The sequence below is a fragment of the Molothrus ater genome, chromosome 8 (genome assembly GCF_012460135.2).
Source record: "Molothrus ater isolate BHLD 08-10-18 breed brown headed cowbird chromosome 8, BPBGC_Mater_1.1, whole genome shotgun sequence".
Classification (NCBI taxonomy): domain Eukaryota; kingdom Metazoa; phylum Chordata; class Aves; order Passeriformes; family Icteridae; genus Molothrus; species Molothrus ater.
The window spans coordinates 29,052,597-29,076,146 of NC_050485.2; the positions used below are offsets into that span (position 1 = coordinate 29,052,597).

Consider the following 23,550-nt stretch of genomic DNA (forward strand, 5'->3'; position numbering starts at 1 on the left):
GCCTCCTGCAGCTGTAAGAGACCAAGGCAGTGGATATTTTTCCAAGTGTAAAACCCAAACTCTGAGCTAATGAAGAAGGAGTTAATAATTTATTTACTCCCATTCCCTCATGTCTGATAAATGGCATACTAGCACTTGGGCAGATAAAGTTCTAAGAAATAGGGGCAGAAATACTATGAGAAAACATTTATGAGTATAGACTTCTGAATGATTTTTTTTTAAAGAAAAACCCCAGCCCTGCTGTATCTTTGATTAAACACAAGTGTAAAAAAATTAAAAGCATAATTAAACACAAGACTGAGGTTCAGCCAGAGAGACCTGCAGTTCTGAGTCCTGCAAGTCTCCTGGGGATCTGACACATGGCAAGGAAAAGTGAACAATGCTGGGAAGCTCCACAGTGTCCCAAGAGAGAGCCACAGCATCCTGAGCACCAGAAATACAGTCCTCTCCTCTGCCTGCTTCCTATTCCAGGCTACACCTTCTTCAGGACTGGAGAAGCATAGCTGTGCCTTAATTTATTACTTTTTTTTTAATCAAAACCCATCCTTTTTCCAAAGCCCCCAAGAGTGGGACCACAAGGACCAGAGCATCTTCTCCAGGCACAGAGCAGCCTGCATGGTACTGAGGGACTGCATCCCAGCCCTGCCCAGCCTTCCCAAAGGAGAAGCAAGCAGCTGAAATCCAACTGACCTAAGGAATTGTCCATTTATTCTGTCTGACCTGTATTATTACAGTATTGAATAGGAGCAGCAGACTAATGGATAAAATCCTAACTCAAATCTTTTCCACCAGCTTTTTAATTAAGTGGGAAAAAATTCTCCCCACATTTTGAACAAGTGTTAAATCTTGTCAGTGCACTGGGGAATGTATGATTCCACTGACACAAACCTATTTACAAACCAAAATCCCACTTCAACTGAAGACAGGAGCACTGAGCTCTAAATCAGTATCAAAGCTGCTATCTTAATAAAAATAAAATGTAGCTGTTTAAAGAAATAAACTCCATTATCACTGATGATAGCAGTGGAACACCTGGTATCCATTTGGTCATTCCCAGAGGTGGAGATCAGGGAACATCAACTCTGCAAACATAAAAGGCCATAAAGCAGAGCCAAGCTGATGAAACTCTCTAAGTGGAGTCAGCTCAGGTGTCATTTCTTCTTGAGTTCACTTAGGGCCTTCTCCAAGAGACAAACAGGTCCAAGGGGTTGCCAGACCTCGTCTTGTGCATTTTGCAGAGACTGCTTTTCACCTTTTAGTTATGTTTCTGCTAGAACAATCTACAGAGCTTTGTAACACTCCAGCCATATCCCAGTGTCTGGGGGAATTCTGCATGTCATTTGTATATATTTCCAGTGTGTTTGCTCTCAGTTCACCACTCTGAACTTCTCTCAAACTTTGTGTTACATGGGTAGTATAGAAAGGATCCCAGTGGTTACACAACTGTTATTCTCAGTTAATCTCTCAGAACTTTTCTCAAAGCTTGGGTTTCATGGGTAGTATAGAAAGGATCCCAGTGGTTACACAACTGTTAATCTCAGTTAATCTCTCAGAACTTTTCTCAAAGCTTGTGTTTCATGGGTAGTACAGAAAGGATCCCAGTGGTTACACAACTGTCCTACATCTACTTAATTGAGCAAGGAAATTAAAGTGATGCCTGGAGAAGGTCAGATTCTTTCACCATAAAAAGAATATACCAAGCCCACTAAGAGTTTTCCAAAAGGGATAAGCCCTCCTCAAAAGACCCAGAAAACACAGGAGCATTTGACATCTGAAGTCACTTGATACAGGGAGAGGACTGGAGCCTAAAAATGATGTGGTTCCCTACTAACTCCCCCAGTAGATCTCCTTCACCCCAACTATACAACACCAAAAATAAAAGCCTTCCCAGCCAAGACAAGACACACAGATCCATATAATTCTCTTTCATGGGCCTCTCCTGATGAGTTGCTGCCTGGGAATTACCAGCCTCTGGACCTCCAAACATATTGTGGGATCCAGCTCACTGATTCCAGACATCTATGTCCATGATATTGGAGCTATCAGAGAAACCAATTGTTAAAGTTGTTTGCCAGTTTATCTATAAACTATCATCTGAAACAAATATTCCTATCTTTCTAGGAACCTTTCCAAGGATAAAGCAGACTATAAAAGCACATGCAATGTTCACACGTTAGTGCCAGGAGCTCCAAGATTCCATCGTAAGTAGTTCAGGTTTGGGGTTTTTTCCTTCTACCTCATCAGATTTGTGGCTTCTCACAGCACAGGAGTGTGGAGAGGAATGGCAGCTCATGTTCTCTAATCCTCAGGCTAATTCTAAAGAAGCTCCTGTACAGCTGATTAGAAGGAAAAAAATCAACCTGGATTTAAGTTATGCTTCTGTATATTTATGGCCCCCAATATCTCATGGAGCAAGCAAACACAAAGCTGACTCACACAGAGTGTGTCTGGCACACAGTAGTCAGGGATACAGCAGGCACTCTGCTCACCTTGAGAAAATTCAGCACCAGGGGGCTGAGTGTTCTTGCTAAACGAGTGGGTTAGCAAATCCTAGCTGCTTCTTTTTCTACTGTTCCAGATGCTTGGAATTTGGATTCTTGCTCTGTTTCTGCTCAGCGCAGCAGAAGGTAAGCATACGGGGTTAGTGTTTGTAATGCCTTTCTATTCTGCTGTATTTTCCACCTATTTTCTAGGTGTTATTCTACACCCTGGTGGCTGAAAACTTATTTATTGAGGTAAATGTGGTTCACTTTTCCATACAGGAATGATGGGATGAGGGTGTGAGTGTCGTCTTTCTTCTCCATTCTGGGAATTCTGCCCTAAGAGTGAGCAAGAAAAGCTGATGTTTCCTGTCTCAGAACAAAGCTACTGCTCTACTAAACATAGGGAATTCTTTCTTCTACTCTTATTAATGATGGAAATGGGGAAAAAAAGCCAGGGCAAGGGGGGAGGCAATCTAATGAGGACATAGCTTTGTATTCAGCAGAAGACACTGGCTTGTGTGCTATAAGATTTCCCATGTGCAGTCAGCTGTTCAGCACAGTCTCAATTTATTGCTGATTATCTGCAATGTTTTGGCTTGGCATTAGGAGAAACTCATCAGCTGTCTCTGCCTTGGGCAAAGCAACAGCTGGGGGAGGGTACCCAAGGATGCCACAAAAGAATCCTCTGAAGACTTTTTTGATGAGCAATAAGGTGGCTTCTCTCCTTGGGATAAACTGCAACTCCTCAAGATCTAGGAAAGGGCAACTGCTGGTGTTGGCTTTCTATAAACTGTGGGATTTTCTAGAATTAAAAAAAGACCCCCCAAGCCATGCTACGAGTTCTGACTGCTCCATTTCTCTGCCTCTGCCCATTCACACTTCTTTTTATTTTTTTGTCTTCATGCTACAGGCAAAGAAGTTTGCTATGAAAGGCTTGGGTGCTTCACAGATGATGCACCATGGTCTGGGACTGTGGAAAGGCCAGTCTACAAATTACCCTGGAAACCAGAGAGTGTAGACACTCGCTTCCTCCTGTACACCAGAGAGAACATGGATGACTTTCAAGTAAGAACTGTTTTAGTTTGAACATTGGTACATCCCATGCAAAACTCATAATTAAAACACAGACTCCAGCTGTGTTCCTTAAAAATGGCCGAACTGCCACTATATTCCAAAGACCACCTCTTCCAGCTCCTTGGCAGGGTGCCCACTGAGAACTACTGGGAAACTGAGCATTATGGGGCAATTTTTTTTCCACAAATAAAATGAAAGCACACTGAAGTCTTGTTTGCTCTAAGATGGGTGTCAAAGCTTGGTTTGAATTCACATGAACCTTCATGTGAATTCTTGCAGATGAGTTCGACATTGCAAAACTTTTAAACACCTGCACAGATAAGCACAGTTCAGGTCTTTGCAGTTTTGAAAACTTATTTACAGAAAGCAGATTTAAAGGTTTGTTAAGTTCTTAGCTATGCTAATTTATTTTTTTATTTACATTAATGTAGGAGCTGTCTGCTGTTGATAAGTCAACAATCAAGGCCTCAAATTTTAATGCAAGCAGGAAGACCAGATTTATTGTACATGGATTTGTAGACAATGGAGAAGAAAACTGGTTGTCAGACATGTGCAAGGTAGGTACCACAGGGACACCCTTAGTTTGCATTTATAAACACATTCATATGTTTGTTGTCTGTTTTCTCTATTTCTAACCAATTTTTCTCATGGTATTTGTAGTGATAAGAAAGCAAAAATTAGTTCACATTTTCAGATTGTTACCAAATTGAATAGGTAGCTTTGCACCTTGAGGAAATAATGAGGTAAAATGCATTCAGCTTTTCTCTTTAGTGAAGTGAGTGACAAAAGATTTGACTCAGTAGGTGCCCTTTTTCTTGGCAAAAAGAACATGAGCCGTGGGGTAAGATACTGGCTGGGATCGGGATGATTCCAGAAATGACTGCAGACTCACAGGTCCTGCATCCTATTTCTCCAGCCAAGAGAAGGTTTCTAGATGTGGAAGGGCTATCAGGAAGGTTTGGGCTGCCACATGAGTGCAGGAGGCTGAGCACCTGAGCTGGCCATTGCCAAAAGCAACAAAGACATAAAAATGTACATCCAAAGGGGACCTCAAGGGGAGCATTTCAAACAAAGCTTTCAATCTAGGACTTGCTATGAGCACTGGATGTAGTAAAGCACTCTGCTTTATTGATTTTTGTGCTAATTCCACAAATTATTTCCTAACTCTGTGCGTATGCAAAGTGCAATTCCAGCTTGTGGCTTTCTCAAGTCCTCCAAACATGATTTAATTGCTGCTGGAGGTAATCAAAGCCCCTAGACATGCAGCACAGAGCAAAATACCAGTTGATGGCACTTTGAGGATAAGTTTTTTTAACCATTAACAGAAATACAATTTTTAAAAATAATGTGTTCCTATTTTACTTATGAGAACACTATGAGGAACAACGTGAAACTAAAATCAAGGTATTTCACATTTATTGCATCCCCATTGCCTGCTTCTTTTTGATGCTAGATGAAAAGAAAAATGATGGATAATTGTTGGATTTGTCAGTTAATAATTTGTTTCAAGTATCAGAAGCAGAATGATGCTTTTATAATTTTCTGTCTTACATTTTGCATTTTAAAATAGAGGTTTTTTTCCTGGAACTTCACAATCAATGAGATATCTCACAATATTTTTTTTCAGCTTGTCCCTTAAATCCATTTGATCAATTTTCCAGGATGTAGAGGCAGGAGATAAATCCTTGAATTCTTCATCTATTATGGCAGCCTGTGTTTTATCACAATACTCTAGTTTATATTTAGAAACAAATTGGTCTCAGTGAATCTTTTCAATAAAGAGCAGAGCAAAGGGGATTGTGAATACATCAATCCTCCTATGTGTATCTATTACTTGCTTTCCTATCTGCAGATTGATTTTACCACTTCTAGTATGGTCACAGACACTTTTATTGCCTTTTTAGTCCTTTGTCAGCTGTTGTCATGTACTGAAGCTGCTAAAACAAAATACTTTTAGCCAAACAATCCAGCTCAATGGAGAACAGTAAAGCTTCTGATTCTGTGGCAAAGTCTCTGCCTGCATATACATATTTCCGAATAAAGCCATAAATCCTAAATGAGCACCAACAGTTTATGCACCATCTTATAAAAACATATTCTCTTTCTTACAAATCTGCGTCAGAAAACCACTATTGACTTTAACTATCAAAAATATTCCAATTGAATTTGAGTTAAAGTAGTACTTTTAAATCACTGAAGTGAATGGGTGCATAAGTAGAGCTCTTATTTAGTGTTACATATCAAGTTTGTTTGAAAATAAAAATTGAACGTTTCATTATTGATATTGTTCTCCTTTCTGTAAAAAATACTGCTCTGGGTATTTGAAATTATTACTACATTACATATCACCCTCTTCCAGCATTGTGTGATCACACAAACCCCTCTGAGCACACATCCATGCTACAGCTTTGGTTTTCAAATCATTCTCACACAAGTTCACACAAGATTTAGTAGCTGAGCCACAATGACCAACATGAACTGATCCCATACTGTATTTACCACGGTTTTTACTTTTGTTTTACAAAACAGAGGATGCTTACTGTGGAAGACGTGAACTGCATCTGTGTGAACTGGCAGAGAGGTGCAATGTGTCAGTACACCCAGGCAGCCAACAACGTCCGCATCGTGGGCGCTGAAATCGCTTATTTTGTGGATGTCCTCAAGGTAAGAGTCTGCTGTTCCTAAAGCTGTACTTTAGTACTGATTTGAAAGAAATACAGCTCTGGAACTTCCACAAATATGGATGTAACCAGCAGAAAATATTGTCCTTTACTCCACAGTCAGATGTGCTGAAAACAAACAGCACAAAAAACAAACAGCACAATATTTTTAAAAAGAAGAGTATTATGTGATAGCAACAAGGCCTGCCAACTTAAGGAGAGGAAATTCTAAAGGAAATTCTCATAGTACAGCCAAAGAGTTATTCTGTAGATGTTAACAAACACAGTGTAAAACTAAATACGCAGAAATAATGTATTGGCAAACTTCTTTTTCATGGAGACAACCGATGAGCTCTCAAGAACACCAGAAAACCAGCTGGCAGCACTGGCTGGGGACAAGCAGGACCCACCAGCTGCCCCAGGAAAAGCTGCAGTGGACAGTGCCCAAACCCACAGGGGATGGCTCCTTTTGCAGCCTGCTTCACATGGCAAGTGAAGCTTGGTCTAAAACCTTCCCTTAATCTAACTGCTTTCAACACACATTTCCCATAAAAGAACTATAACTAAAACCAGAGAGTGTGCTGGGTCGAGCAGTGCTCTGACCCACCTCTCATTCTCTACATCTGCATTGCAGCTACTGAATTCCTGTCCAAAAAGGCTAAAGGGATTTCTCATCTCATGGTCTCCTCCAGGTTTGCGTATAACCAAAAGTGTAACTCCAGCCAGGAGTAACTAAATGTTCCTGGCTGGCCTATTCTTCTTCAGACAATCATTCTGTGAAACTTACTGGGCCCTCTGGAAGGATACAGAGCCCCTCAGGACTCTTGACAGAGCTGTCTGGAGTTATAACAGTCTCCAAACCAGGGCAGCAGCTGAATAAGGTGGTTTGGAAAAATCTCTGTGCTGAATAGAAGTAACTGGCAAAGAGACACTGAAATCCTAGAGGAGATTCTGAGCCAGCAGGAAAATTAAAGTAGTTTCCCAGCCCTTTTCAAATCTCCCCTGTTGCTGTTTGCTGATGCAAAGGGGCATGGCAACGTGTGTGTTTTGCTGTTTTGTCAGGAGGAATACGGGTACTCCCCAGCTGATGTTCACATCATCGGTCACAGCCTGGGAGCGCACGCTGCTGGCGAGGCCGGCCGGAGGCAGCCAGGCATCGGCAGAATTACAGGTCAGTGCCTGCAGCCACCTTCCTCCCACCAGAGACACCTCACAAAACCCTGCTACCCACTCTGAATCATCCCATCTCTGGGCTGCAGCACAGTCAGGGGCAATTGGAATATTATGCTCCTTTCACGCCGTACCCCAAGGAGCAGGGCTGTGCTAAGCGGGCAAAAGAGTGTGACAATTATTTTCTTTGCATATGTTACAGAAAAGGAATTTTTTTTTTTTTTTTAATTCAGTACTTCCAGAGGTTAAAGCTGTGGGTTTGGTCTCCTTATTCATCATGTAGACAATGCCAAGGGCAATGTGCATTAAGCAGAGTGGCCTTTCATGGATAAAAGACAATTTTGAACATTATTAACAAAACCCTTTTCAATTGTTTTTCCTCGGGGATTTCAGGCTTGGTGAAACTTGGACTAATAGTCTACAAAGTTCAGTTTAAAAGCAAACCCAAAATAAGCTGCCTAGGGACAAGAAGAGATGCAAGTATAAGGCAGCTAAAGCTGTGCAATTTGCAAGGCTTTACAAGCACCTGAAATTGCTACAGCAATTTGGGAAGCTAATTGATTCCATTTTCTGCTAAGTTCAAAAGCAAAGCTCATTGCTTCAAAACTAGATGTTTTTCCCAAAATCTGACTGGAGCCCAATGTAGGCAGGCAGGTTTCAACATTTCAACACCTCCAAGCAGGGGGTGCTATCAGCACAAATTCCTCTGAGTACTCTCAAGCAAGGGACTCTAGAAACCACCCAGGTGGATCAGCTCCTTGGGATGCATACACAGTAACCTCAGTTTGAGCAGTGTTATTAAAGAGAAGTTCAATTAAAAGAAAAAAAAAGTTAATTCCAAGTGTTGTCATTCAGTATTGTTGTAAGTACGTAAAGCAGTGAAATTTAATAGGCTTTCCACAGGTGACTTCCTGGGAGAAAAGCCACTTGGAAGTTGAGAGCAAACATCCTCATTTTACTAATGCCTATATTACTTAGATATAAGAACCATATGCAACTATATTTGTGACACTCATTACATACCATCAATATATAAAATGATTCTCACCTACATTTCTTTATTTATACTTAATACTACTCTTTTTGTCTCAGGACTGGACCCTGCACAACCTTATTTTCAAGGCACTCCAATTGAAGTCAGACTGGATAAATCTGATGCAGAATTTGTTGATGTTATCCATACAGACTCAGCTCCCACAATCCCCAACTTAGGTGAGTATGCAACTCTACTCTACTGATAATTTATTATTTACTGCACTGAATTATTTATGCCCCGTGGCACTTCAGTGTCCTGATTGTTCACTGAGGCTTTTGTGCTGGGGCAGAACAGAACAAATTCCCCACTTCAGTCACTAACAGCTCCTGGCCTAAAACACCATGCACAGGTAAACATGAAGCCAGCAGCCACAGGTATAAGACAACATTAAGTTAAAACGTGCTTACCCCTGTTTCAAATGCTGCAGGTTTTGGCATGCGGCCAGCTATAGGACATCTTGACTTTTATCCAAACGGAGGAGAGGAGATGCCCGGCTGTGACAAGAACCCTATTTCACAGATTGTAGATCTCGATGGCATCTGGGAAGGTAAGGTGTTGTTTGCATTACAAATTCAGGGGAACCCCTCGAAGTGTAGCCACTTATCTTGCCTGAATTCAGGTGTTTTACATTAGCTTTTGGTGTATCCACCAGCTGCAGACTGCAGCCAAGCTGTTAAAATGCTCAAAACACGCCACTTTTCCAGAGCTTATTAAAAAATAAACAAGACAAAGGGTTTGCCTCTGGAAAATGTGTTTCCTCTAAAGGATCTAATATCAGAAACTAAAGTTGCTGGAGCTGTGCCAGACATTTTGCAGGGTCTTTTAAGAACACATTGCATTTTGTGTCAGCTGTCCCAGCAGCAGCACTGGTGGAATTGGGCAAAGATGTTCACAGCTACTCCTGGGAGAGTGTCTCCGGCTGAAATTCTTCGGAGATAGAGCAATTAATTCGATTCCTTGTTAAGTTACAGATTACAATCAGAGTTGCAATGAAGTGATCTCACTGTGCCTATTTTTAGGCAGCTAAAAAAAGATGGGCACATAGTTGCTCAAATACTCTGTTCTTTGTTGTTTAACGTGGTTCTAACGAAATATCTAAGTATCAGAGGGTTCCTATGTATATTTCTAAAATTAAATTGCACATAAGATTAAAAAAATAAATTAACAACCTCGAAGGTTTCTGCTGTGGAGATTTTTCAGTACATTATCTGAGCTCTTTCTTACACTACTGCAAACAACTGAAACTCTGGGAATCCATTATCTGATTTGTGATCGCTAGCCTTTTACTCCAGGTTTTATTCAATGCAGCTGGAGGCATTACTTTTTCATTCTCGCCCCCCCCCCCCTTTTTTTTATAGAGTAAACTTGTTATCATAATGGGGAATTAAAGCACAAAGAAATAACTGCGTAGTATATGGTCTTCTTTTTAACCTGAAGTCAGGAAAATACAGGCAACACAAAGGAAAATAATATATTCATTATTTTAATTTTAAGAGTCTCCCTTTCTTAAGTACCTCCCAAATAATAATAATTTTGTTTTGAAGCCCTCAGCTGGAGCAAATCAGCACTGCCCTAGGAAGTTCACTGTTAAATACTTTTCATTTGGTTTTCTTTTGTTATGGTAATGAAACCGTTGCCTACAAAAGACCCGCTGCAGGCAGCTCTGGTTTCTATTGTTAAACTCGGTCAGATTGCTTGAATAAGTGTTTTTTGAGGGGCAGGGGCTGGGCTGAGCTGCACAGTCGGTTCCACAAAGCATTTCAAGTTTGCATTTTATACCTGTTGAGCCAGTAACATTCCTTAGGGAATCATTCCTTGAGGTGAGCGCATGAGAAGCAAGAAAGGTTCCACCCTCACGTTTGATGCTCCAAGAACTGAGATGAGGCTTTTGAGGAGGAACGAGGTGTCCCAGTGACATGGGTTTCTTTCCTTGAGTGGGAAGAGAAAAGGAGAACCAACCTAGGGGCATCTTTTCACAGGAACTCGGGACTTCATAGCTTGCAATCACCTGAGGAGTTACAAGTACTACTCGACAGTATCATCTACCCCGACGGATTTTTAGGCTATCCTTGTCCTTCATATAATCTTTTTAAAGACGTAAGTATTTCTCAGAGCTTCGGGATGGACCCTGCTGAAAGCATTATTAAAAATAAATCCTTTGACTATTTTTTTTTTTCTTTTTCTTGTCTGGCTGGATAATGTTTGTAATAGATATATTTATTTTCACTAGGGAACCTGTTTCCCATGCCCAGAAGACGGATGCCCAACTATGGGTCACTATGCAGACAGATTCAAGGACAAGGTTAAAACTGAGTTCACTAAACTTTACCTGAATACTAGAGAGGCCAAGGATTTTCCTCGTGAGTTTTGAATGCTTCCATTGCTATCTACTCCTCATAAAAATTTTATTTTCCTGTTTGACAGTTAACTTTAGCAGATGAACAGATCTCATCACAGTGCCAAGTCTCTTCTGTTCTTCATGCTTTTTCTTCTTTTGCCCCATCACTAATGCCAGTTTGGGGCCCTACAGGACAAGAAAGTTGCTGACAAACTCTGGAGTCTAGTGGAGGTTACTGAGATGTTTGGAGACCTGCAAGGTTCAAGGAAAAGGGAGGAGAGACAATGCACAGAAGTTGCAGAAAGGAAATTTCTTATTAAATAATATTAAAGTTATATCACAATGGAAGTGGTTAAATGCAGGAAGAGGGGTCCAGGGAAGCTGGGAAATCTCCATCATTGGAGATACCAAAAACTCCATTTGACAAAGGCCAAGAACAAGCTGATCACAGTTGTTGGATGGACAAGATGAGCTCCTGTACAACCTCAGTTATCCTAAATGCCAGCACTCACAACACACTGCTTAGTTTGCTCTTGGAAGCACAAATCAGAGCCTCCTTGAGCTCCTTTGGGCAACAGCACTCTAAAAGGAAGTTCCCACCAACAAAAATTATTTTCCTGGAGCTTCAGCATTCTTTCATGCTGCTTAGATTCTGTATCGGTATTTATCCCTAACACCCCTTTATTTCCAGCTTCACTCTGTATGAAAACCTTAATGGTCAAAATGCTGAGATCTGTATAGTATTTACTACAATATGGACTAGTTTTCTCTTTTTTTTATCTCCCAGAAAGTAACGCAAATATCTTCTGTTTCTCATGTTGATCTCATTAGGACATAACAGATTTGACTCACTGGTGTTTTGTATTTTCTGTTTTCAACTATACTGTACAGACACACAAGCAAAAAAAAACCAAAAAACCTAGAATTTGATATTTTAGGGACTGTTTCTCCCTGGGTACAGTCTAAGTAATTCTATTTCTTCTGTGTAGTTTGGAGGTACAAAGTTTCTGTGACCCTCTCTGGAAAGAGCAAAGTAAAAGGATATGTAAATGTTGCCCTCTATGGCACTGATGGGAACACAAAGCAGCACCAGATCACCGAGTAAGTTAAAAATTCAATAGAAAAGAAACTTTTCTTCTAGAACCCTTAATTTGTATTTGTAATTAATAATTCTGTTTTAATTGATCTTGTGAAGAGAGAAACAAAAAGGCAGCATTTCAGGCCCACCTGCCTTTGCTGCCTCTGAAAAAGTGATTTGGGGTGAATTACATCAGAAATCTGGCTATAATATTGCTGTCATATAATGGGATAAGTATTGTCTCTCTGCTGATTTCTACCCTCTTGCCACCACAGCAGAGCCTTTGACAAGACTGGTAATTAACTGTAAATGTTGCCATGCCTCACATCCATAAAATGCTGTTTTTCACAGGGGTACCCTCAAACCAGACAACACTTACACAGCCTACATTGATGCAGAAGTTAATGTAGGAGAAGTTACCAAGGTCAAATTCCTTTGGAACAACAACTGGATAAACCCAACTCTTCCTAAACTGGGAGCTGCAACTATCACAGTAGAAGTTGGGCAAAATAGAAGAGAGTAAGTACATCCATTGTGAAAATCTTGAAAGTTACTGGAGAAGGTAGGTGACAAAATTATAAGTGGAGTGGAAGCCTTTCCACAAGAAAAGTTATTTAAGGCATTAAAAGGAAAAGATTCTCAAGGAAACCTTTTCTTTCCTTCCTTTCAAGACACTGTCATCCATAGTTCTATTCACTGCTACTTCAACCCTTTGCCTTAAATAACCTCAAAGAAAAACTGAAAATCTCTCCAGGCTTTAGAAGAGCAAACTTTTTGTATAACCCTTTGGGTGAGAAAAATTAATGCTGACTTGGATTGTCAGCATCATTCTTGCAAAACTCCTTCTCTCCACAAAAACAGATTATTTGTGGGTCTGATTCACTGTCAGCTGGAACCAGCCAAGTATTCTGTTGGTATTGATGACCCCTAAGGTCATGACTGACTAGAGAGGATGGTGATAATAAATCCACCTTTCCAATGAGGAAGACTAACACTTGGAGCCTGCACTGAAAAGCTACCTATAAAGCTGAGGGAAAAAGGCTAAAATTGATTTCTCTACACTTTGTAAAGCACAGCTTGGATTTTCAGATTATAGAAGCATGCTTTACTGATCCAGTTTTACTAATTTTCCTGGACTTTAAACATGAATTTCCTTATTTTCTTGATCAGTTATTTTACTTTATCCACATCATGAGTTGGCATCTAGAACAGGAGGTACAGTTTAAATTTTATTTATTCTATATTCAAATGAGCAGTTAAAATTCCATCACTTAAAAGACAACATGAGAGGTGGAAACAGTTTCAAGCAAAGTGAAATTATTACAGCCAAGCGAAATTATTACAGCCAAGCAGCACTTGAACTCACCTTAAGCAGAGGTATTGAGTCTGGTTGTAATTTCCAGTCACCAAAGCACCTTGCTGACAAAGTGTAACCCTGTAGATAGGAACTCACCCTTCTACTGACTTACGGCCTTTGCACAAATAGTTGTGATCATCTCTATGGAGATGGTAGCACAAAATTTGGGGAAAGACCCCAAAACTGTAACATTAAAGTAAGGTGGGGAATGAAGCAGAATGAATAGAGTCTATCAATGCATTCCCCAGCAGTTATAGTTCAAATTTAGAAGCTCAAGGTTTGTCCATTTGTCTGAAATGACAGATCAGGTTGTGTTACCATCAGTGTAAATCCACCTGTACAATTTCAGCAGCTGCTGACAGCTCAAGGTGCTCTCATTTCCTTTATCCTCAGGTACCGTTTCTGTGGCTCTGAGACCGTGAGGGAGGATGTCCTGCAGACTCTGACTGCTTGCTAACAGCATGTTCAGATCCCCAAATCCTGCTACCAATAAAAGCTACTCATGCAGAAAACACTGGGATTTGCAGCTGTGATACTGATGGTGTGTGTTGTTTGGGGTGGGGTTCTGCTGCTTTGGGAGGCAGAGGTTAAGTCTGTGGATACCTCTCTACAGACAGAATTTTTAGAGTGGCTTTAGGAGTGAATGTGCCAAGACCTGTTGGAGAATTCCCCTGCTTTCAGCCTGTTTCAAAAAAAAAAAAAATTCAAGCAAGAGGAAAGGGGGCAGGTAACAGAAACAAATTCATTTCTGTCCCCATGTAATCCTGCCTCGTGTCCCTCAGCATTCTGCTGGACAAGGGGGCTGTGTCTCCTCTGCTGCCAGAGGAATCTCATCCTCACTGATAAAACCTCACAGAACTGCTGGGGATCTGCTGCTCCTCACATCTGCTGCTCCTGGGGACCTTCTCCCAGTTTCTCCTGACCTCTCCTGGGTCTCTCTGGGCAAGCTTTCCTCACCCAGAACACCCTGTCCTGGAGGACATCAACCCCCCAGCAAGGCTTTAGATTCTGTGTCATGGTGGAGGTGGAAACCAATTTATTTTGTGTTGCAGCACTACTTTTCTAGTCTAGAAAAAAGAAAAAAAAAAAAGAAGCAGGTTTCAGGGTTTTTGGTTGTTGTTTGTTTGTTTGTTTAATTGAGTGCATTCTGCCAGCCCTCACAGGGTGATGGGAAGGAGATAGGGGATGTGAATAATAGACAAAGAAACATCAGCACTGAAGATTATCAACCTATGGGCATGCTCTGGGCTGAAGTAAGTTCTTTATGTAAAAGCCAAAGTGCTCCTTGCTTTAACACAACTGAAGAGAAAGAATATCCTCCAGCAATTTCAGTTTTAGCCAGAGACATGCAGGCTTGCTTTTATGCTTAAAAACCTAAATTGCACTTCTGCTTCTTGCCCTGATTAAAAGGTACTATTTGACTTACATTAGATGTATGGAAGGAGTTCTGTATTACAGGAGTGTTAAAACTGACCCAGGTTGCCCTGAGAGGTGTTAGGTGCCCCATCTCTGGAAATATTCAACACCAAGCTGGTTGAATTTCCTGAATTCCTGGAGTATTCCCCCTGTCACACTCCTTCTGTCCCCGTTCAGCTCCTCAGGCAGCAGCAAGCACACAGCAGAGTTCTCTTTGTGTGCTTTCCTCACAGCCTATGCTGTCCTGAAGGACACTTAAAAACTGACATTTATTTTGTCTCCAGTTTTTCCCAAATGTGGTCAGTCTTATAGTGGTAGAATAATAGAGTCAGGGCCTAATAAATACAAGGATTTGAGTTCTTTGTCCTGCATCAGGGTCTGAAAAGTCCAGCTCTGGGTTGCTCCTGCAATGCCTTCCTTGGCTTTCCATAGCTGCAGTTGGGCAGGAGGAAGAGGATCCAGCCACAGGAACAGAGATTTTCACACTTCATCCAGTCCTTGGAGGAGCACACAAACCCTCTCCAGGAAGATAAATAGTTCTGGGTTCATGAATAGCCACAGACAGGGGAGCTGGTGTCTGATGCTGGGTTTTTATGTATCCCCCATCCCTTTGGCATCCCCTGTTTCCTTCTGCATTCCCTGTTTGTGTCTCCTAGGATTTGGTGTCCTGATCTCAGTGCCTCCTGCTGAGGAAACCTCAACAGGGTTATTAACTTCCTAACACTACAGAAGAGTTTCTCCTTTGTCTTTTGTTCCATTATCTTGGAATAAGCAGGTTCTTGCCTACACAATTGTTTTGACAGTTATGATATTCTCAGCATTATCCTCTGCCATAGCCACTTCAGCAGCCCGTGTAATTTTAACAAACACCTAACAGAATCAAGACGTTAAAGTTGACAATAGCATAATAAAAAATCTCCTTTTAATAATGAACTGGAGCTGCCGTCATCCTGTTTCAGCAGAGTAAAATCTCTCCCCCCCTCCCGAACACTTTACAAAGCTATTACATAAAATGCAATGTTAAATGAACAACAAATTACTTTCCCTTTAGCTAGCTTTTAATGCTAATGGTGCTATTTATTCCTGACCTTTTGAAATATTAGATTTTTTAAATGACAACATAAAAAGAATTCTTGTTTGAAAACGCGAGCGACTTTAAACCACATGTTATTACTTGTAAGTATAGCATGCACATGCATCATTCATTTCAGTGTCCCATTTAGGGCTAATTGGTATATATTTCAGTTGACATATATTGTTCTCCTGCAAACGTGTCAAATTCCTTAACGATGGTGGTGACAAAAGCAGAACGCTTGAGATATATAAATTACGCTCTTAACCATATAATCATTCTTATCTATTGGGAATGGTATTTGTGACAAACTATGGTCAAAAATACACAGCAAATTGATTTTATTTTTTTTTAAACTTTAATATCACACCATTCACGGCAAGTCTTTGATTGCATCCTTAAATGTAGAAATGTTCTGATTTTTATCTGCATCGTTTTGCGGTTTTTGAAAAGCTCACTTCATTTATTAAAGGAAGAGTAGCACAGCGAGGATCTTAAAATGCATCTTTTGTTATCAGCATAAGGAAAAAAAAATGGGCTGTAATTGTGGATATAGAGTGAGTAATTTGGTGAAAAACGCTTTGTGCTATAGTTAAGGTTTTATAATTCCTGCCAGAAAATACTATTATTTTATTGGTGGGCAGCATTGCAAGAAGAATTTTAAATATTTTAAATATGGGAACAACTTGGGCCACATATTTCCATTACATTTTAGAGTGCTGCGTGCCATGCATTTTCCCTCTTTATTACAAATCACCTTAGAATCAGACAAAAAAAAATAAAAATCGAAGATTTCACGTGACTCTAATTATTACTGCAGTGTTCATTGTTGTCTTTAGACAATGCTGTCCACAGTCATTACTTTGCTCCATAAATCAGTAGCATAATGAGGTTTTATCTTTCAAGAAATATTTGAGCGTATCTTAATTTGGCATTGATGAATTCTCCTTCCCGAATCTCTGGAGGGTTTTTTTTAATCTAGTTTGTCATGTTAGAGCTTTCATCACCTAGCCCCAGCTGACAGTGTTATGGCTGTGTATTTATTTCCATACCTTCTGCAATGTGTCCTCAGAGGTTGCAAATAGGAATTTTATGATGTTGTGCCTTGAAGGCTGTTTTTCCTTGATTGAAGTGTAATTCCCAAACTCTTTTGCCCCACCCTCATCCTTCAGAAATATATACCATGTGTGGCTGTAAAAAAGTGTGGAAAAACAAGGTTAAATTTGTTAACATCTTATTGCTGATAGAAACTGGGAGCAGTTTATTTGACAAAAGAGATATTCACTAGAAATAAATACCATTTTTTGCTAAATAAATTATACAATAAGTTCAGATACCATTTTTCTTCTAAAACTTAAAGACAAGAAAAAGGCAAGTCAAAAAAGGTCAGCAGAGGGCAGAGGAAGAAAGGAGAGGGTTGATGTGATGCTCCACAGTTCTAAATCAAAAAATACCGATAGTGCCCTACGTGACACTTCCAAACTGTGCTTGCAGACAAACAGCAACAAGAAGCAAAGTACTTTTTAAATTATTCCAAAAGTTGTGTTCAATTACACAGGAACAACTGGGTGGCTACTGCACTTGCTATCACTTTGATGACCTCTGCTTTGTCAGACCCAAAGACAAAAGTTGCAGTCAAGTCCCTCTTTGTGCTCTGGCCCATGGAATTATTGTTGTGTGTTTATCCCAAGAAAGAGATTACCTTTAATTGCATTAAGTAGATAATGACTTCACATCTAACCAATTAGGGAGGTGAAGGGGAAAAAAGGGATCTAAACCTCCACAGTAATGCATTAGTTCAGCTAATAATTCACACTACTGTAATTTAGCATACAATTTATATAACCTAAATGTCAATTCCACATGAAAAATAACAGCAATGAACATTACTGGTGGCTTGGGTGCCTAAGCTTGGGTGCCTAAGCTTGAGGTGTGCAGTTTCAGAGGATGGATTCTCTGGGAGTCCTGATTATCCTCTTTGGAAAGTGAGTGCAGCCCTAAGTGCAGCACCATCTCTCACTCTGAAGAGGTTCTTCATGGAGGAGGAATATATACAGTCATCACCTTAATTATATGGGATGCAAAACACAGGATAAGCTTGTCCTGCCTGGGGTGATGGAAGAGCAGGAGCCACCCCTTCCTTCTCCCAACTCGAAGCACTCTGTCCTACAGCCCAGAAACTACCACAGGAGCTGCTCAAAAAGAAATTAAACTCTTGGTTCAGACTAACCTTTTCTGTACTGTCTTTAATTCTTTACCCAAACACCAGCCTCCTCTCTTTTGATGAGGGGAAAAAAGTCATCCGGAGGGAATTGCACAAGGGTTCTCCACCACCCTCAGCTCTCACCAAGGTGCTCTTGGTCCCTTGGGGGATTCTGTGGCCTGACCTCACATCTCCTTCCAGCCTTCCCCCTTGCTTGCAGTTTGGAAATCAGTGCACCTGACCATTTTATAGCCCTGCAGAGGCACAACAAGTTCAGCAGGGAGTCAGAGAGGATGTGTCTGCCCCTCTGCACCCTCCCTCTGCCATCGCCCACCTCCAAACCCCAGGGAAGGCTCGGCAGAGGAGCCTTCTCCCCTTCATTAAGGTCAGATCCTCAAGCCTTTGCTTTAATTCCAAAAGGAGCCAAAATATCTTGCTGGGTCATGAAAATCAGCCTCTCATTCCCTCCCACAGAACCTGAATTAGGAATCCTCTCCTGGTGGCTGTGACAGAGGGGACATTGCTCATGTGCCCTCCCTTGCTGCCTCTGAAGGGATGGAAACACAGCAGCAGAAAGCAGCATATTTGTATTGCCCAGGACCCTCATAAGGTAATAAAAACTTCCTTTTAACCAGGGAAAAATGTTAAAAGTGGAGAGCAGAGTGACTGCACCAAAGAATAATTCTCCTTTTGACCCACAGAGAAAGAGGTGCCTAATAAAAGTATATGAGCACGGACAGTGTGAAGATAACTGTCTGATCAGATAATGGAATTGTTTTCAGTGATAAGAATGAATCCATTACTAATGCAAATAACTATAATAATTATAATTTGCAATACAGTAAAAATCACCTAGTCTACCTCCTCCTCTGACAGGAGACTGTATAATAAATTATAGGCTGAGAAAAAAAAAATCAAAGGGATAAAGGTTAAAAGATTAAAAAAAATTCTGAAACTTAAATGCTTAACAGGGAAGTCAAGACCTGAAAGCAGAAATTGGTGCTATTAAATAAAGCAATTGTGAAGAATGAGATATTATGGAATTGATTAACAAACCAGAAACCAAGCATTTCCTCATATCACTACCTCTTGTCACAGATTTCAATAATTCTGAAAGAACAAAAAATTAAGAGTTGGCGTATAACAAGGAAATTAATTATTTAAATGTAGGTGAATATGCTAATAGTACTCTGGGAAGATGAATATAACTTCACAGACAAAAAGCCCCCAGAAGGTTCGGTAAATTTGAGTTGAGGAGTTTCTCCAGTTGCTTTTGCTTTGCTTTAGTACCCAAAACTGGTCCAGCTGCTCCCAGGACTGCTCATCTACAGGGCAGATCTTTTGGGGTTTTCTGGGCACACCAAATTGCTCATATCAGTCCTATAATCTTCTTTGTTCCTGTGAGGTATTTTGGGCAGGGAAACTGTAAAAAATGTTTAATTTCAGCTTTGGAGGAGTAGAATAGAGCAAATGAAACAAATCCTGTGTGCAGAGTTTGCACTACAGTGAGCTGTTTTCTTGTTTACAGCACCTCTGCTTTCTCCACGGTTAAGCAGAGAGGAAATAGTGATGCACAAGGTTTATCACTCACTGTTGGCATCAAACCATGCATAGCTTCAGGTGATAGAGCACTGGGAATCTCCCAGGAGATCAGGTGATTCTTCCTCAGCCATCAATTGGAGTAAAACAGCTATTAAATGATTGAGTCTAAAGCACTGTCTTCCAAAACTCTCCATTTAGATCTAAATTTTCCAAAGGTCAGGATGTCCCATAACAGGCACAGAGAAAAGCCAGGGATTTTAACAACAGGGGTGTGTGAGGAGATTTAGACCCCTAGAGGTGCTGACATCTAGTCAAAAGTAGAGGTTTTTAATCTGACTACCAGATTAAATTAATCTTTAACTCAGAGTGAAACCTGATTTTCTGTGCTTGGAATATTTTCCTGCACTTTAAATTCAGAGTAAAAAGCTCAACGTACCCTGCCAAAGCTTCCCCCTCAAGTCATCCATGAAGTCAGAGGTTTCTCACCCTCTGTGAAGTTTTTCACTGCAGCACTTTTCCTGCAGCTGAAAAGCTGGACACACTTCAGACCTGCAGAGCACCAGCAGTTTATCAGAATCTCCACAGTATAGGAGTTCAAGGAAAATGCTTTAATGATGTAAATTCTAAAAGCACTCTGAGTAGAAAACTCACAGTCTGCTTCACAACCATGACTGGTGGTTGCCTCCTAAGTGCCATTTATCCAAAACACACCCAGCCAATATAACATCAACACCTGCAACAAGCTCCCAAGGTTTAAACACATACCTTTCAGCTTAAACACAGGAAGGCCTTTAATCAATGTTTGCAAAAGACAAAACCACAACTGCCTCAAATCCCCAGTCCCATGTCATTGGCTGTTGCTTCACCAGGGGTGTTTTGGACAGGGATGCTCCCAACATGAGCCCTTCACCTGTGTTCCCCAGAACAACTTCAGCATCAGTTTCCAAATCTCCTCCCAGCAATAAGATGCTTATCTGCCAGAAACCAGCATGCACTGCCTAATCCTCAAAGCACCCAACAGAGCCATAAAAAAGATCACAGGTCTATAAAACACGATTGAAGGAGCTGGGATATAATTAAATAATTAGATTCAGGGCATGCATGAAACTGGTCTTCAGATATGTCAAAAGCTGTCAGGGCAGGAATGAGATTAATTCTTCCCATGTTCTCTAGGGGTAGGACAACCACAGAGAGTCAAAGCTGACATTATGTAAGACTTCAGACAGATGAGGACAGTGAAACAAACAAACTGCCAGAGCAGGTAACACCATTTCAGAATGGTCAGAGGTTTTAAACATCACAAGTTTTAAAACCAGATTAAACAAAAGGTGGGAGTAGTTTAAGCAGATCTAATATTGTTTTGCAGCAGAAGGTGATATATGATTGATACCTGAAGTCCTTTCCAGCAACATGAAACTCCTGTGATGCTCTGACAGAGCTGCAGTTGCAGTCAGCAAAAATACTTGATGGATCTGAAAAAAGAAAAAAAAAAATTATTAAATCCTACTTGAATTATTGAATTATTATATGCTATTGAATTATTATATGCTATTGAATTAGTCTATGGTACTTGACTCTGAAGGGGAGAAATTAAAATTCCTTTGGTGGGATATGATCAGCCTAGTTTGTACATCTCCTCAGTCCTGTAACATCCTCAATCAGTGTGTGGTACTTTTTGATCTTCAATCTCAAGTGTTTCACCCATAGGACAAACCAGAAGAACTGCAACACTAATCTTAAAGTGTTTTGGAACATCCTCAGTGATGTTACCTGATTCTTCAGCTGCTTTACACTTCTATCAGGCTGAAATGTTGACCTTGTTTCCTGAGTAGACAAATCAGTTCTCCTGCCCACTGTGTAAGGAATTTCTCATGGACAAGGCTGTGTGTTCACAACACCCTGCAGACAGTGCTGCTATCCAGATCTCTGCCAACACAAGGAACATAGGGAGAAAATCATCTGAAAAGGATGCTGGAATGTTGCTTGTGGGAAAAAAACACATTTAGACACAATTCCAGCATACATCATGCAGAACCAGCACCTTCTCTGCTGGATTCTGCTCTACTTACAGATAGTTTCCTTCAACTCCACTCATTTTGAACAGTCAATAGTCATCCAGGCAAAATATTGGTGGGGTGACACAGGCTGAGAAAACAGATCCATTGTGATTGCCACAGATGAAGGATAAACCTTCTGAGCAATGCATTCCCTGCAGAGCTTTAGCTGCAGCCCTGTGGGTGTTACCAAGTGTGTGAGAAGCACCGAGGCTGCTCTCTGCAAAGGAAGAGGGTGTGTTCAGTCTGGTGTCTGCTCTTATCAGCTGATGGCAGAAGGAAGTTCCCACTAGAGGTGCAGAGATTACTCCTCAAAGGGAAGGAAATACTCCTTGTTACCCTTAGGAAAGGGAGTCACCTTTCTCACTCCTTAGATTGCTGCAGTTGAACAAACCCTGGCAGCCACAGCTCCATCTCACCACTCTGAAACCATCCCTGTTTGTAACTGCTGGAGCACTCCACTGCCTCTGTTCCAGCACATCCAGGTCCTGCTCACAGATCTCTCCAGCCAATTCCTTTCTTTCCTTATGCTGCAGTAAAGTGGAAAAATTATAAGAAAAATAATATATCATAATATCATAATATCAGGCCTGCTCTGTTAGCCTGTCATTTCTTCTAAGGGAAGCTAGCACCCTGCAAGTTCCCATGTGAAAGCAATCCTGGTGTGAGCACTTTCTTAGCATAACAATCTATTCCTGGGTAAAAAAACAACTGGCACCTGTATAAACTGTTTTTATATTGTTAGACAGAAAAATTAAAACTATCTCTCACAAACAACTTTTCCTGCTCGTCCACACTGGGGGTTTGAGTGACCAATCAATACAGGATAACAACTTCTTACTAACCAATAAAGGTAATTGGCAAGAAAACTACTGACCAATTGGAGTCACACATGAGGTCTGTAAAACTGTACAAAAAGGAGTTACATAAATAAAGAATGAGCTTTTTTCCACCATGAAGAAAATGGAGTCCATGTGATTTATTCCCATATCCTTACATTCCGTCTGGCATCATCCTCCTTTGGTGTCTTGGCTCTGCTGCACTCACAATACTCCCAGAGAAAGCTGAGATTTATTTTTCATTTCTCCATGTCTGTATCAGCTCAGCTGTGGACACTGACATACGGATCATAGTGGCTGCAATCTACCAAGTTCTTCATTTTTTGCCATTGCATGGTAATGAACACCATGGCCTCATCCAGTAACTTCTGCTCTGGACACAAGGCCAGAGCTCCTGGGATATGGCATCTAGTACACCTTTCCCTTGGATTACAATCCCTGAAAATTAGAAAACGGGTACTACTTTAAAATCATAGCCAGTACCTAATCAATTGTACATTAACTAAAGACCACACAGAATTTCTTGGTCAGCAGAAAAATGTTTGCAGTTAACTGACTCAATAGATGGCATAAGGATGGCACAAGACAGTTTTTGCTGTAAGGATCTTTGCATCTGTGAACTGCACAGGGTGTGGTGGAAACAACTTCTTTTTTTAAAATACTCACATTCAAGTCTCTAACTTGAAGGAAAAAAGCACAATACCTTATTGTGACTCTGCATTGATTCCACCACAAAATCGCTTTTGATTGTTAGAACACAGCAAGGCATGAATGAGAACTAATAAAATAGAATTTATTCCTTAAAAAAAAATGAAGTACAAGACTGGCAACTGGCAACAACCAGGCTTGAATTCCAGTCACACAAAGCATCTGCACTTCTCACTAATTTATCCAGGCTGCATCTCTTGAAAACCAAGCAGTTCTTGCACTGAGTAAAGGAATTCTGAATCCATTGTCCCTCAGCCAGAGAGCTGGACACTGCTGTCAGGGAGGCCCTTTTACAATTTGTTTTATCCCATAGCTATTCACATGAACACAAAATCTGCAAATTTCAGTAAGGACTAATGTGATTTTGTAGAACCAACAACTTAAACAAAATCCCTTCTATCAAGATGGGGCTGTAGCTTTAAATCTAAACACACTCCTATGAGGAAGTCGTAAGATTTAGAAAAGTCCAGTGTAAGGACCAAATTCTGAATGCACACACATGAAACTCCACTGGAATCTT

At 40.7% G+C, this 23,550-nt stretch overlaps 1 protein-coding gene across 1 annotated transcript; it reads left to right on the top strand.

Moving 5' to 3' along the window:
- The first annotated feature begins 2,578 nt into the window (after positions 1-2,578).
- On the top strand, positions 2,579-13,722 carry LOC118688532 (pancreatic triacylglycerol lipase-like). Its single transcript, XM_036386188.1, is given in 13 exon segments — positions 2,579-2,627; positions 3,394-3,548; positions 3,989-4,114; positions 6,087-6,221; positions 7,280-7,388; positions 8,480-8,599; positions 8,851-8,970; positions 10,403-10,450; positions 10,453-10,520; positions 10,654-10,783; positions 11,751-11,862; positions 12,191-12,358; positions 13,590-13,722. Coding segments are annotated over 13 exon segments (1,404 nt in total). The 3' UTR covers positions 13,654-13,722.
- Positions 13,723-23,550: the final 9,828 nt, after the last annotated feature.